Source organism: Salmo trutta, chromosome 2 (genome assembly GCF_901001165.1).
Source record: "Salmo trutta chromosome 2, fSalTru1.1, whole genome shotgun sequence".
Classification (NCBI taxonomy): Eukaryota; Metazoa; Chordata; class Actinopteri; order Salmoniformes; family Salmonidae; genus Salmo; species Salmo trutta.
In genome coordinates, this window is record NC_042958.1 from 9,156,359 (window position 1) to 9,173,314 (window position 16,956).

A 16,956-nucleotide genomic window follows, 5' to 3' on the forward strand; every position below is an offset into this window, starting at 1 on the left:
TTCCAATAATAGCCTAGGTTAGCTGGGGTTCTAGTGGGCCTGACTGCAGCTGGTCCTGGGATAACGCCCCAGGTATTTCAGGAAGGTCAGAGAGAGCCAGAAGCTGATATATGATGGATATCAACTGCTTTACAACAGGGGACTATCTGCAGGGAGCCATTGAAGTAAGAAAATAGACTATAGAAAGCCAGTAGGCCTGCCAAAACCTTGTCAAATTATGCTTTGAAAAAAATTGAATGAAAGGGATGGCGGGGCGTAAAGTGCTACATTGAAAACGCTCGTGAAAATGACTTAAATTAATTATCCCAGAAAATAACAAGGTAACTCTTCCTCCTCTGTCAGTTCCTTCTTACCATAATGAAAACATGGAAATTAGCCATCAGGCAAAATTACCAGACACCAAGAAAACATCCAGCTAATTCACTGACAACAGTTATAATTAGCCTTTAAGTGGGGTTGGAGGTAGCCTTGAGGTTAGAGAGAAAGGCCAGTAACTGGAAGGTTGCCGGTTCAAATCCCTGGGATGACTGACTGCAAGGTGATTATTTCTGTGCAAATGGATATGTTTCAACTTTTATTAGTTGTATGTACAGGATACACACTGTTTAACGAAATGCTTACTTGCAGGTTCCTTCTCGACAATGATAAAACAAGAAATAAAGAAGTAATGTATTGAGCATGGCCCCAGCGGATAAAACAAAAGCCACACATTGGAGACAACACTCGCTGCATTCGTGCTACATGAGGGTGTGCTAAACAGCTGATCTATAGGACTGATTATGAAACAGCAGTTTGGTCAAGTCTCAGACCTCACCCCGCTAAAACACCTAAATAACACCTCCCAAAATCTATTACCTCACCCCGCATCACTGGCCAGTACAAAAATAAACACAGATGTCTCTCTCCACTCAGACCCAGGCCCTGTTCTTAAAATGGATCCTTCCTGCCTTCCTTGAAGTAATCACCTATCTGACATGACTGGAAGGAAGAGCGCATTTCAAGAGAATCTGAACAAGGCCACAGTGGCTAGAAGGCACAGCAACTGAATGTCAGTGTTCATAGATGTCAATGGAGCTAGAGGATGCTGTCGCTACAGGTTATGAGTCTGTGGAGACCAATAAGGTGTTTCCAAGAGTTTCCATCTCTACTATGCAGAATCATGAAAATACAGCGTCTCAACATGGCTCCTTGAAGGAACTGGCCAGTAGCCTGTACTGGGTTCAAATACTATTTGTTTTCTTTAAAATAATTTGAGCATTTGATTTAGCCTACCTGGAGTGCCAGATGGGTGGAGTTTGCACGTTTAATTCAAGCTCAACCAAGCACAGCTTAAGTATCTGAAAGCAAACAGGTACCATTTGAATCCAGGTCCGCCGTGGTAGGTCTACCAAGGCTGAATCATTCTGCTAGCACTAGCTGCAGCGGACTGCCTGCTACCTGAGTGACATGTGAAATATCTGGCCTCGACATCAGACAGACAGACAGAGTAATGTCAGTGTCTGTCTACATTACAGTGAGGAGAGACATCTGAACTGCGACATACTGCAGTCCCCGGGTCATGATTAGCTAAATGCTATTTATGAAAGTTGTTAAAAAAAAACCCCAGATCAAGACATATTTCTAGAGTGGGTTGGAATTCAAATCAGGAAATCTAAATTTGTGCTGGAATTATTAATGAATCAAAACAGTTCTCCAGTTTCAAAAGCATCAGCCTGTGAGGATGTTATTACCAATGACATCACTTTAGGTACACCATCACCCATTTACTACCAACAATATCAATTTGTAACTTTTGAAAACCTTTCCCAAACAATCAGAAATCCTGGTCAACATCCATCCTCCTTGATCCAAGCTTCATCCTAACACAACATACATTTCCTAGTATGTGCTCCAGCGCTACAAATGCAAATGGCGCAGTAAGCCAAGTGTTTTCATCTGCCATATTGGCATGGTAAACATCTCCAGCCGGTGTGTGTTAAAGTGTGGCAGGAGTGGTTAGAGCATTAGAAGCATGTTACAGTCCTGGGCGAGAGAGTAGCACACTTAGACCAGAGCCTTTGCGAGGCTGGTCCCATGGCAATTTAGTGAGATTCCCAGCACTACTCCCACGGAGGGTGGCACAAGAGGACATTCTCCTCTCCTCCACATCGGCTGCTGACACCCTCTCTTCTTTCGCCCCTTAGGAAAATATGATGGGCTATAATTGGCCTCGCAGGAGTCCAGGCAAAGGGGCCTGAAACATTGACCTTTCCGTTTGAAAGCGCCGCTTTTGAAGAACTTTGACTCTCTCGCTCTTTGATAGTCAGAAAGAGAGAGAGAGGGGGGTTGTGGGAGTTGAATGCCAGATGGGTTACAGTCACTGTAGTGGAATGAGTGAATAGATATGATCGGGATCAAGAGCTGGCAGGATAATGAACCCCATGAATGAAAGATTCAGCCTGGGTTTCTGGAATCTTAACTACAGTATGTCCAGCTGAATGCTGAAAGGAGATGTGAAATGCACAGGACGTAACATCTTAATAGATGTGTATGAGAGGGTTGATGAAGATACAGGAGATACTGACGCTCCAGAACTGTGGCTCAGTAGGTAAAAGTGTGATGCTAACAATGTCAAGGCTGTGGGTTCAATTCACAAAGGGATCAAAAAAAAAAATGTATGCACAGTGCTTTGGATGATAGTGTCTGCTATTACATGGTGCAATGCTAAAACCAATCAATTAGCTACTGGTTTGGTTGGAGAAGTTCTGGCCGATTGGTGATAGTGAAATGTGCCCATTCAGTACTGCTCCTGGCTATCAAGCTATAGGTTTAAGCTATGGAACCTCGGCTAAGGACTTCCTGACTATGAGGGGCATGGGTGAAGTAGGCTCAGTTGGTAGAGCATGGTGTTTGCAACGCCAGGGTTGTGGGTTCGATTCCCACGGGAGGCCAGTAAAAAAAAAAATGCATCAAATGAAATGTATGCATTCACTACTGTAAGTCGCTCTGGATAAGAGCGTCTGCTAAATGACTAAAATGTAAAAATGTAAATGAAACATCTGTAGGCTTGGGGGGGGGGGGGGTGTTACACAAGCAGTGCTCCTCTCCCTCTAGTCGATCATTTTACAGTCCTCCTCTCTTTCTCTCTACTGCAATCTCACGCCTTCCACTCTGCCAAATCCCCACAACCGCCAAGACAAAACTTCCACCTCCGGTAAAACTCAATGACATTCTATCCTCCCCCTCTCTGCAGGTTGCTGTCACAAGACAAGCCTGGGCCATGTTCGGCAGGCACAACACTGAACTTTGCAGATTGAAACGTCATGAAGCCTACGTGATGCCTTATTCTAGACGTCAGAGGGGTGCGCTTGTTCAACTTAATATATTTATGTTGCATCTTGGATGCTGGGTTTCTTTACTGATTATTTCACATTCACACAGGTAACACAGCAAGCCACCTCTCTTCACTGCTTCAGCCCTACTAACCCTACTGCCTTCCCAGGTGACCCCCCCTTGCCTCTCATTAGCCAAATCAAACTCTTTGGAGGACTGTAGCCCAATTACCATTTGTTCATTCAAACTATAACCCTCTTTGGAATTAACATGATTTGTTATTATGAATAATAACGTTCCCAATATATATCTGAATGTCCCACAACACTGCGTTGCTGTTGTGTGTTCAGAGATAGTCTTGGTTACCTCTACTGTAGCATCTCTCTCTTCAATCTGTGCTGGGGCCAGATCTTTCTCTCCTCTTCTATCTCTTTCCTATCTTGCCCTTCCCTCCTCTCTCTCTCTCTTTCTTCCCCCTGGTGTGCCTCATTGGTACCCGCAATAGTTGGAAAATAGTCGAACCCGTAACACAGGTGTGTTGACCTTCGTTACTGTTGGAGATGCTCAGTGGCGGCAGCGAGGAGCGGAGAGTGAGTGAGTGAGTGAGTGAGTGAGTGAGTGAGTGTGTGAGTGTGTGAGTGTGAGTGAGTGTGAGTGTGAGTGAGTGTGAGTGTGTGTGAGTGTGAGTGTGTGTGAGTGTGTGTGAGTGAGTGTGAGTGAGTGTGAGTGAGTGTGAGTGAGTGTGAGTGTGTGTGAGTGTGTGTGAGTGAGTGTGAGTGAGTGTGAGTGTGTGTGTGTGTGTGTAGTGAAAGGGGAATAATCACATTATGTCCGGTAGCCTCCCTTATCTCATCAATCAACAGAGATGAAGAGAGAGTGCTTAGCAACCGCAGGAGGATCGTGGCATTGGCCGTATTGCGCACGCCGTTTAGACGGGTACGTAGGCGTGTCAATTCATTCTTAAGAGTGGAGCGGCCTCGCTGAGGGCTTCTGATATTTCATTTGAGTCTCGTACTCTAACCAGACAGGCAAACATCCAAGGATTTTTCTTTTTCTCAAGTGACGGCTGAAATTTCAATAGATTTGGACTGATATCAATTTGGCTTGACAAAGCAGGTTTAAACCACAATACAAAGGGACTAAGAAATGATGCTAGTCGAACAGACTGAGGGAACGGCGAGGACTAACCACATCAATAAAATGATTGAAAACATTATTCATACGCCTACACATTACCATTGCATTTCTACCACTCTCTCCTTTATGCCCACAATGCATCAACTGTAAACAAACAGTCAAATCTCTGAGTCTATTTACCACGAGGCTCTCTGGTTGCTAGTGTCAAAGTTTACGGTCACACCTGGTTGCTATGGTGATGTGCCTTTGTCAAGCTCATGAAGCCTGATATCAACAGTAGAAGAGAAATGACAGAGTGGAAAGGAGACAGACTGGACAGTACTTTACATGAGGGAGGACACCGCTTCCCTATAAACCCAATTGACAGACGACTGGGTTACACAACAAACTTTCATATAAAGGGAATAAGGTTTTATATAAGTGAACTAAGGGCTAATAGAATCCTTTACACTGCAGCAAGCCACATGTACAGCAAACTCAACAATACAAGGGCCTATACAAGTGTAACAGTGTAGGTTCCATCCCTCTCTTCGCCCCAACCTGGGCTCGAACCAGGGACCCTTGCACACATCAATAACTGACACCCCACGAAGCATCGTTACCCATCGCGCCACAAAAGCCGCGGCCCTTGCAACGCAAGGGGAAACCCTACTTCAAGTCTCAGAGCGAGTGACGTCACTGATTGAAACGCTATTAGCGCGCACCACCGCTAACTAACTAGCCATTTCACATCGGTTACACAAGGGTCTATACAAGGGCCTATAATGACCTATAATAACCTATACAAGGGCCTATAAGGACCTATAATGTCCTATACAAGATACAAAACCAGATGAATAAATAAACTAAGGTAAGACATCGGATGAACCTCAAAATAACTCCCTTCCCCTCACCCCTCCATTTGTTTCATTCACGTGCGCCTGCACCATTTGCACAAGTGTCCCAAAGCTGAGGGAGTGACATTTATCAAGGGTGTAGGGCAGGGATAGACAACCCAGTTCCTGGAGTGCATCAGGTACTGCAGGATTTTGTTCCAACTAGGCACCACACCTGATCAACTGAGCTAATTGATCAGTTCAGTGATTGCCTAAATTCAACACACCTGGTCTTCCAGGTTGGTTAAATGAAAAACATGAAGTGCCTGCGGCCCTCCAGGACCAGGTTGTCCCCTACACCTGGCGTATGGGCTAATTAGACCCTCAGGTAGCCACTTCGACCGAGCCTGCAAGGCTGCAGGCTTCAGAGCAAAGTGTTATCCCGACAAGCACTGCGATATGTCTGGAGTTTGAAACAAAAGGAGAGGCGTGTATAATTAATTATATGAGACGTACATTTGTTTATGTCTGATATCCAGACTTGACAAATGCAACAGATTAAACAACTCCCAAATTAAATGTTTAACTGTTACTGAGGTTTAAATCTTGAAAAATGACAGATTTGTTCATTTGAATTTCATGCTTGTTTTATTTATTATTTAAAAGTGGAACATTAATTGCATGATTGAAGTCAGGAGTATGTCCCGATAGGTTTAATGATCCCCTTGCCACTCTCTGGAAGTCACCATCAGCGTTTAGTCAGTAACACATGACAACGGATGTCCCTCGGAGCGAGTTTGTAGGGGCCAGGGGGTGGTTTGGGATTCAACGATTATCAAGCATACGTCAACGGGTCTCTGTGTGTGTGTGTCTGAGAACTGTATGAGTGTATGTCACTTCTTCTTTCTACATCATTTCAACTATCGATTCACAGGTGCATGTGTGTATGTACAGTTGAAGTCGGAAGTTTACATACACTTAGGTTGGAGTCATTAAAACTTGTTTCTCAACCACTCCACAAATTTCTTGTTAACAAACTATAGTTTTGGCAAGTCGGTTAGGACATCTACTTTGTACATGACACAAGGAATTTTTCCAACAACTGTTTGAACGTAGATTATTTCACTTATAATTCACTGTTTCACAATTTCAGTGGGTCATAAGTTTACATACACTAAGTTGACTGTGCCATTAAACAGATTGGAAAATTCCAGAAAATTATGTCATGGCTTTAGAAGCTTCTGATAGGCTAATTGACATCATTTGAGTCAATTGGAGGTGTACCTGTGGATGTATTTCGAGGCCTACTTCCAAACTCAGTGCCTCATTGCTTGACATCATGGGAAAATCAAAAGAAATCAGCCAAGACCTCAGAAAAAGCATTGTGGAACTCCACAAGTCTGGGAGCCTTGGGAGCAATTTCCAAATGCCTGAAGGTACCACGTTCATCTGTACAAACAATAGTACGCAAGTATAAACACCATGGGACCACGTAGCCATCATACCGCTCAGGAAGGAGACTCGTTCTGTCTCCTAGAGATGAACGTACTTTGGTGCGAAAAGTGCAAATCAATCCCAGAACAACAGCAAAGGACCTTGTGAAGATGCTGGAGGAAACGGGTACAAAAGTATCTATATTCACAATAAAATGAGTACTATGTCGACAAAACCTGAAAGGCCGCTCAGCAAGGAAGAAACCACTGCTCCAAAACCACCATAAAAAAGCCAGACTACGGTTTGCACATGGGGACACAGATTGTACTTTTTGGAGAAATGTCCTATGGTCTGATGAAACAGAAATAGAACTGTTTGGCCATATTGACAATTGTTATGTTTGGAGGAAAAAGGGGGACATTGCAAGCCAAAGAACACAATCCCAACCATGAAGCACGGGGGTGGCAGCATCATGTTGTGGGGGTGCTTTGCTGCACGAGGCACTGGTGTACTTCACAAAATAGATGGCATCATGAGGGAGGAAAATTATGTGGATATATTGAAGCAACATCTAAAGACATCAGTCAGGAAGTTAAAGCTTGGTCGCAAATGAGTCTTCCAAATGGACAATGACCCCAAGCATATTTCCAAAGTTGTGGCAAAATGGATTAAGGACAACAAAGTCAAGGTATTGGATTGGCCATCACAAAGCCCTGACCTCAATCCTATAGAACATTTGTGGGCAGAACTGAAAAAGTGTGTGCGAGCAAGGAGGCCTACACCAGCTCTGTCAGGAGGAATGGGCCAAAATTCACCCAACTTATTTTGGGAAGCTTGTGGAAGGTTACCCGAAACATTTGACCCATGTTAACTTCTTTGGGATAGGTGGTAGTATTTTTACGGCCGGATAAAAAAACGTACCCGATTTAATCTGGTTACTACTCCTGCCCAGAAACTTTTTGGATAGAAAACACTCTAAAGTTTCTAAAACTGTTTGAATGGTGTCTGTGAGTATAACAGAACTCATATGGCAGGCCAAAACCTGAGAAGATTCCATACAGGAAGTGCCCTGTCTGACAATTTGCTGTCCTTCTATTGCATCTCTATCGAAAATACAGCATCTGTGCTGTAACGTGACATTTTCTAAGGCTTCCATTGGCTCTCTAAAGCCGCCTGAAAGTGGAATGGGGTGTCTGCTGTCTCTGGGCGAAGAACAGCAGGAGAATTTGTAAGTGGTCAGCCTGGGGACAGTGACACTGGAGATGCGCGGTCACGAGACTACTCCATTTTTTCTTTCAGCCTTTGAATGAATACAACGTCGCCCGGTTGGAATATTATCGCTATTTTACGAGAAAAATAGCATAAAAATTTATTTTAAACAGCGTTTGACATGCTTCTAAGTACGGTAATGGAATATTTTGAATTTTTTTGTCACGAAATGCGCTCGCGCGTCACCCTTCGCATAGTGACCTGAACGCACGAACAAAACGGAGCTATTTGAATATAACTATGGATTATTTGGAACCAAAACAACATTTGTTGTTGAAGTAGAAGTCCTGGGAGTGCATTCTGACGAAGAACAGCAAAGGTTATCCAATTTTTCTAATAGTAATTCTAAGTTTAGTGCGCCCCAAACTTGGTGGGTGTCAAAATAGCTAGCCGTGATGGCCGAGCTATGTACTCAGAATATTGCAAAATGTGCTTTCGCCGAAAAGCTATTTTAAAATCTGACACCGCGATTGCATAAAGGAGTTCTGTATCTATAATTCTTAAAATAATTGTTATGTATTTTGTGAGCGTTTATCATGAGTAATTTAGTAAATTCACCGGAAGTTTTCGGTGGGTATGCTAGTTCTGAACGTCACATGCTAATGTAAAAAGCTGGTTTTTGATATAAATATGAACTTGATTGAACAAAACATGCATGTATTGTATAACATAATGTCATAGGAGTGTCATCTGATGAAGATCATCAAAGGTTAGTGCTGCATTTAGCTGTGGTTTTGGTTTTTGTGACATATATGCTTGCTTTGAAAATGGCTGTGTGATTATTTTTGGCAGGGTACTCTCCTGACATAATCTAATGTTTTGGTTTCGCTGTAAAGCCTTTTTGAAATCGGACAATGTGGTTAGATTAACGAGAGTCTTGTCTTTAAAATGGTGAAAAATAGTTGATTGTTTGAGAAAATTGAATTGTGATATTTTAGTTGGTTTTGTACTTCGCGGCGTGCGATGCCATTGGCTGTTGGCTAGGGGTTCCGCAGGCGGAACGTCTGTCCTCAACAGGTTAAACAATTTAAAGGCAATGCTACCAAATACTAATTAAGTGTATGTAAACTTCTGACCCACTGGGAATGTTGAAATAAATTATTCTCTACTATTATTCTGACATTTCACATTCTTAAAATAAAGTGGTGATCCTAACTGACCTAAGACAGGGAATTTTTACTATGATTAAATGTCAGGAATTGTGAAAAACTGAGTTTAAATGCATTTGGCTAAGGTGTATGTAAACTTCCGACTTCGACTGTATGCATGAGCGTGTGGATGTGTGTGTGCTCTCACCTCATCCACGGTCCAGTGGGCCACGCAGCTGGCCTGCAATCCGGCCACCCCAGGCAGCAGCTTGCAGTGCTGCTCCCAGCACAGGGGTAGGTCCCGTCCGGGTTGAGCCGACATGGCTGACAGGAACACAGACTGGTGGAGGGCCTGCTGCAGGCTGTCCAGACTGCTCTCTGGAGGGGGAAAGAGAGAGGGAGGGTATACATGTTATTAATGTGTTGCCAATGTGACTGTTAGTGAATGAGTGAGATCACTTTCTTTCTCACAGACAAACAGACACAGACAGACAGAGGGAGAGCGAGAAAGAGTTTTTATTCAATGTTGCATTGGCATTGTGTGAGTCAGCCACTGGCTTCCGTCTGGCCACTCAAATAAAATGTATTAGTCACATGTGCTGAATACAACAGGTGTAGACCTTACAGTGAAATGCTTACTTATTAGTGAATGAGTGAGATCACTTTCTTTCTCACAGACAGACAGACTCAGACAGACAGAGGGAGAGCGAGAAAGAGTGTTTATTCAAGTGTAAAAAACGCACACAGTAGTAAAGTCAAGCGACAGACCTAAGACTTTAGCTATTTTTTCCTTTTGATTTTGCAGTGCATCAACGAACAAAGCATTTTGCTTTCAGCTTCCTTTCCTTATTTTCCAATAATCTTAACATTTCTAATACTCTTATGCCATTGTGCCAAAACAGAGGAGTAAAGGAATAATCCATTACTTAGTCCCTTTTGACAGCACAGTGCAGTCTCTTCATTAACCGTAGCACACAGCGGTAGATAAGAATGAAGTGCTCCTGAGTTGTTAGTAGGCCAATGGACCAGGGGATGCACTAATGGTTGTCAGGACTGACTGATGAAGAGGCTAAAATGCCCTTTCTATAACCAAGATCCACCCTGAGTTTTGGCAGGCAGCACAAAGTGGGGCGAGCTTTGAGTGTGTGTTTGTGTGAGTGGGTCTGTGTGTCAGTGTGTGTGTGTCAGTATGTATGGGAGAAAGAGAGAGAGTGTGTGTCTCTCTCTCTGTCTGTGTGTGTGTGTGTGTTTCTGGGTGTGTGTGTGTGTGTGTGTGTGTGTGTGTGTGTGTGTCTGTTTCTAGGTGTGTGTGTCTTTCTGGGTGTGTGAATGCGTGTGTGTGTGTTTGTGTCTGTTTCTGGGTGTGTGTGTGTGTGTCTGTTTCTGGGTGTGTGAATGCGTGTTTCTCTGTGTGTGTGTGTGTCTGTTTCTGGGTGTGTGAATGCGTGTTTCTCTGTGTGTGTGTCTCTGTGTGTGTGTGTGTGTCTGTCTGTTTCTGGGTGTGTGAATGCGTGTTTCTCTCTCTGTGTCTGTGTGTGTGTGTGTGTGTGTGTGTGTGTGTGTTTCTCTCTCTGTGTATGTACTGACAGCAGGAACAGGGTCAGATACAGGACATGCTGTTTTTCTTCTAGTTGTTTCCTAGCGATGTCTCGACGGAGCAGAGATGAGTTTGACACGCTTGTCAACTGTGACATTTGTCTAAGTTTGCTGCTCCGATTGGCCAAATATAACTAAAATCTTTATCCTACACAGTCTCCAAAGGGTTTTTAATAGTTCAAGATCATTATTATGATTAAGATTGAAATCAGTGTGTCATCAGTGTTATATTGCACACAATCATATGGTATAGTGTGAGGGGATTTCCGTGAGAACTGGAATACATGCAGACAATGTAAACAGATATAGTATCCTTTCTTCTGCTTGTCTCAACTAAAATTGTCTTTCTATTGCACTTCTGCTCTTACCTTTTGAAGCAGTCGTCCAATTACATTTTACAGTGTTGTTTGGTATTATTACCAACAATCTAATAACTTGCATAGACAACGCAATAGCTTTGAAGTGCTGTCCAATTAAGATGGTTTTTATTTAGTTAGATAATGGTTCAATTACAGTTTAAGGTTCTAAAAGGTCACAGTATAAAGTCAGTTAATTTTGTGGATTTTGAGATGACAAGACCTAATACAATTGTTTTGTATACAATTAAACAACTCTAGAGCTCCCGCCATTTAGTTGACTTCCTGCCGACAGCAGACACAGCCACAAACCCTGCCACAGTCTGAATATGACATGGGAACACCCAGTCATCTCCTTCCTGTTTGTAAAAAAACAGGCGCGACACAGAAAGCTTTAATGTCATTACAGGAACACAGGCCTACTTTGATCATGGTGCCACGGTACAGCGCCCTTAGAGAAAGGAAGTTCACGGCACAGCCCCGTAATGGGGAGCGCACAATTACGCCACAACAAAATATAGGGCCGAGAAACTAGACAGGGAACACGGATTGGATAACCTTAGCACAGGGTCTGCAACCTTTATGAATGGAAGAGACATTTATTTTCCCCCACAAAAAAAAAAGTGTTGAGGGAGCCGCACAAGAAATTCAAGCCCTTTTCATGTGCCATTCAGGGTCACATAGCAGTGAACACAGCAGCAGTCTGGTGAAGTTGCAGGGAGAATTGAATCTCAGTAAAATATGCTGCAGGAGTGATGTTACTTTTTGATTTAAAGAAGGAAGAAGGAAATAAGAACTGAATAATGTTATCCAGTGATTCATTGAAATACCCACATCAAGTCCCGCAAGAGGCTGATTAATAAAACACAGATACACAAGTTTTATAATGCAAATAGGTTTGATTGTAATCAATATTTATTATAATGCTTTAACTGAAAACAAAGTGTTTCGTGTTTCTTAACTTAACAAAAATTATTGTTCTTTTTGGTGCATTTCAAAAACAGAATAGAAATAAGATAAGGTAGACTGCGATTTGAAGTTGCCACGAGCAGCACTGCATATATTGAGATGAGAGAGATGCAAGACTTCGCTCTCACTCAGTACTACGCATGTGCACGGGTTCGCTTCACACTGTTACAGCATGGTAGCCACAGGACCAAAACAGCAGAGAAGTTGAGCATCGAGCTTCAACGCTCTTAGTTGTTGCATACATTTACCCACAATGCTGTTTACTTTCTGCATCGATGGCATATCCCTGAGTCTACCTTTAACATGTAATGTCCTGTAGATTGTAACGTAGCCTATCTTTCCAAACCCATTTATTTTTTTCAGTAAATAAAAAAAATACACAAATAAATATATTTTTCTTTCGTAGGTGGAAATCTAGCCAGGGAACCACAACGGGCAGTATGCAGCCGACAGCATTTGGCCCTCCTATTCTAGAACCAACATCCTCCCCCTGTGTTTTCTACAAATAAAACAATAAGGCGTACCCTCACCACGCTATTTGATTGGACGACAGAAGAGATCAAACTGAAAAGGTATTAATCTATGTGAAAAGAACAGGAACATTATTATGTACGTATTTTTAGACAAACAAATTCAATTACCCTGCCCTATTTTGCTTCATCAAAATAACAAGCTCAGGAGAAAATTGACAATGGTACAGTAGTTACCATGGCAATGTTTCTATCTAAAGCAGGGGCTTTACTGTGTTGCAGTGTTTTGGATCTGTCTGCTTTGTTTCAACGACACACACCCCTCCATCTGAGTGAAATTTCCCAGCCTTTAGGCTACGGGGGGAGAGAGGGAGCAGAGGAAAACATAAAGGGCCTTTTAAGGCGTACCCCCTTCCCCCTCCCTGTGGGCATAGCCGAGGAAGCGTCTTGCTCAAATGTTACTGGCGAGAAGAGATGAATTTCAAACGTGTGGAGAGTCAGCAGACAGGAGCACTGGAGATATGTTAATGTCTGGTGGTGTCCATCTTCTGGGGCGGTATAGGAGTGAGTGAGGTGCAGGGGGGACAGAGCAGACATGGTGTGTCTCACTAGGGAGACAGGGAGGCAGACAGCCTGGCTCCAGGGATGGCTTCTCCCTCATTACTAAACATCTCAACGTGTGTGTGTGTGTGTGTAATAATAATAATACAAATTAATAATATATATATATATATATATATATATATATATATATATATATATATATATATGTGTGTGTGTGTAATAATAATAATACAAATTAATAATATATATGTGTGTGTTACTGTGTAAGAAATATCAGACAGCTTGACAACGCGTCAGTAGACTGACACTCTACCGTGTGATAATAATTATAATACAAGATAATAATGTGTGTGTGTGTGTGTGTGTGTGTGTGTGTGTGTGTGTGTGTGTGTGTGTGTGTGTGTGTGTGTGAGACTGCATTAGAAATACCAGACAGCTTGACAACGCGTCAGAAGACCAACACTCTACATCGGTGAGACACTCCCATGATCTGTGACAGTAGGACCGTGAAGCCTCCTCAAGTTATTTACGTATTTAAATGATTGAGTGCAACTGACTGATTTACCTACACCTGAATGCGAAAGTTATGGAGTCCTGTGAACAAGTCAGGGCAGTTTGATTCTGTAATGCTGCGAGCCCCAGGACTTCAAACACTGCGCTAACAGACCAAAACAAATGGATTTCCTGGCAAACACTTAAAACATTCTGAGAATCCCCCGTTGCGGTGAAACTTGCATCTTTCTATCCCCCACTGAGCGTGAAACTCCTGTCAGTTCAAAACAGACTGCTGCTACCAAAGTCTGCATGCGCTTTAACCGTATACGGACTACCTGCACACCGCCACCGAGAAACCAATTTGCTTTCTGCCGGGTTAGCGCTAGAGCTAACAAAAGCTAATCTAATCTAACGTGTCAATAACAGCAGACCTCCGGTTTCACATTGAAGCACACAACTCAACTACACCCACTATCATGCCCCCAGTGATGCAGGCACTCTTGTGGTCACTGGATTGATGATAGCAGTACCGCCAGGTAGAAAGTGGATTGATGATAGCAGTACCGCCAGGTAGAAAGTGGATTGATGATAGCAGTACCGCCAGGTAGAAAGTGGATTGATGATAGCAGTACCGCCAGGTAGAAAGTGGATTGATGATAGCAGTACCGCCAGGTAGAAAGTGGATTGATGATAGCAGTACCGCCAGGTAGAAAGTGGATTGATGATAGCAGTACCGCCAGGTAGAAAGTGGATTGATGATAGCAGTACCGCCAGGTAGAAACTGGATTGATGATAGCAGTACCGCCAGGTAGAAACCAGAACAATGTGATGTTTCGCAGCATTAATGACGCGATAGTGCCGACCTCACACTGTGTATTTGAATGGAACTATTAAATCGTGATTAGTAGAATACAATATTTGTTTTGAAAATGCTGAGGTTACTTATGATAAATTAGATGGATTCCTATGGTTATTAGTAAGCATAATCAATTATGATGACGTTAATGATAAACCGACATTCAATCTTCAAACTTTTTTTACAACTTAAGCGGGAAAGCTTAAAGAGTCTTTTCATCCTCAGCCAATACAGTGCAGCTCATACGGTTTCAAAATGTCACGGACCAGTGGAGTCTACCGACGTTGGGGATGTTCTCTGCAGTTCAGGACCAAATTTGACCAAATATAACAATTTTCTGCCCAGGTATGTCACAGTCATCTCTGTTAAATCCATCTCTGCTCCTCCTCCATCTTGCTCACAAAACAGGCCTGATCGGTCATTACAATAGAAGAGAGGGAAGAAGAATCCATTCTGCCAAGTGCGTCAGCCGATTTAGTCAGTCAAAATTCAAATGGCTCTTAACCACAGTTCTGAAAGGCTGCATCGCTGAAGACGCATGTTCTGATGATAAGTAATAATGTGAAGGTGATATAACTGAATCAAAGTTGAATGAAGGTTGAAAGTCTTGACGTGGCACAAAGGGAAGACCTCCAAACCGCAGCACCTCAAATACAGATTGGCATTAATAAATAACTCACCTCATAAAAATACATGTCTTGTGTTGTTTCCTTTAAATATGAAACTAATGATGAACAATGAATAACAAATGATAGGTGCTGCGATCAAATCACTTTAAAGCTCAATATCCACCGCGAAACATGACACGCCATTAGTGTAGAGGATGCTACTTAAAGGCAGAGTGCAGTCAAAAACATGATTTTTCTGTGTTATATATATATATATATAATTCCACACTATTAGGTTGGAATAATACTATGACATAGTGAAAATGATGATCATGCCCCTTTAGTGTAAGAGCTGTTAGAAAAGACAGCCTGAAATGTCAACCTGTTTTGGTGGGATGGAGTTTTGGACTGCCTGGTGACATCACCAGGTGGTAAATTGGTTGATAGATCAACAAGAGAGAGTTCCAAACCTCTTTGCCAATAACAGCTAGTTCTCCCCACTCCTAGACAGTTCTAGCAAAATTCTTGTTTGCTATTTTTGTTTGTTTTCAATTAAAATGGTCAAAAACAATCACAGTAAGGTACTTAATTGTTACCCAGAAATGATTTGATATTGAGATAAAACGGCTGCATTGGACCTTTAAAGTCCTAATTTTCATGGTCTTTTCTGGAAAATAGGCATTATTTAGTCTCATATAAAAAGAGGCAGTGCTTAATGTTTAACGCTTTTGAAGACGGTATCGTTATATTACATATGCAACCATTTGCATATACCATGGCCATTTTACAAATAAAACCCGTTGTTGTTTTTTTCTACAGCATGTAGCCCCAAGGGATCTGCATCCACTGTGTAACAGCATTGATCTTTATTGTTTTCTACAAAGAAACACTGCCAACTGTAGATTCATTGCTGAGTCATTGGCTGTTCCAGGTGATTAATCATTGGTAGTACTCTGGGTCGTTTATAACATTTTATAAGAAAAGCAAACGAAGTAAAGTGGCCTGTACTGTGATTGTTATGTGAGCTATTATACATCTAGATACGTTACTCCTCTAGACCTTAACACAAGCACACGTCAAACAAAGAAGCAGAGGTAATCAAATTCAGCTATTTTGTCCTTCAAATCGGTGTCCAGAATTTTTACAAGCAGGATAATGAGATAATAGCCACAGCTGAAAATAAAAGATCTGCTCATCGTGCTGCACATGACTCATCGTTGAGCAGTGTCTGAGAGCCAGTGTGTGTGTGTGCTCTGAGTGGTCAGCTGGAACATTGTGACCCTGCATGCTCCTCAGGGGTAGCAGATCAGATGCGTATGTGAAGTGAAGACACTCCGTCACCCTCTGTGGGGCCCGCTGGGTCCTCTCAGCTGGGTACTGGGGTCCGTGGGATGGCTCTGTCACATATTACACACACACTGTGGTGCTGGCTGAGTCCCGCAGCTATACTCTAGTTCAGGGCTCTCCAACCCTGAGAGCTACCGTCCAACCCTAATCTAGCACACCTGATTCTAATAATTAGCTGGTTGATAAATTAATCAGGTTAGTGACAACTTGGGTTGGACGCAAAAACCTACAGGATGGTAGCTCTCCAGGAACAGGGTTGGAGAGCCCTCCGTCTAGCTGCTAGAGAGAGAGCGAGAGCGAGAGCGCGAGAGAGAGAGAGAGAGAGAGAGAGAGAGAGAGATTTGTGCCAGCCTGCACCAGTGGAATCCTAGGTTTGCTACCACCGCAAATGCAATGGTCACAGTGTATTACCTGGGAGACTACAGGAGGATGGCGGCTTGTCAAGGCTGTTTTTTGTATGCATAGGTCTGTACCTCCCGAGGAAAGGAGTCACGCCGCGCCTCCCGAGGAAATGGGAATGGGTCACTGAGTAGCTAATACAAAGATGAATGGCTATGTAGGCTAGTATGGCTAAGTTGGTAGAGCATGGTGCTTGCAAAGTCAGGGTTGTGTGTTCGATTCCCACGGGGGACCAGTACAA

At 42.8% G+C, this 16,956-nt stretch overlaps 1 protein-coding gene across 9 annotated transcripts in view; it reads right to left on the reverse strand.

Moving 5' to 3' along the window:
• Positions 1-16,956, reverse strand: part of LOC115150204 (lethal(3)malignant brain tumor-like protein 4) — a 133,045-nt gene that overhangs the window by 18,403 nt on the left and 97,686 nt on the right. For all 9 annotated transcript variants that reach the window (XR_003867071.1, XM_029693323.1, XM_029693306.1 and 6 more), the window contains one exon: positions 9,264-9,433. Coding sequence is in view for 8 of the 9 variants with exons in the window: in XM_029693323.1 (XP_029549183.1) it covers positions 9,264-9,433 (170 nt within the window). In the remaining variant the exon portion in view is untranslated. The remainder of the gene's footprint in view (positions 1-9,263; positions 9,434-16,956) is intronic.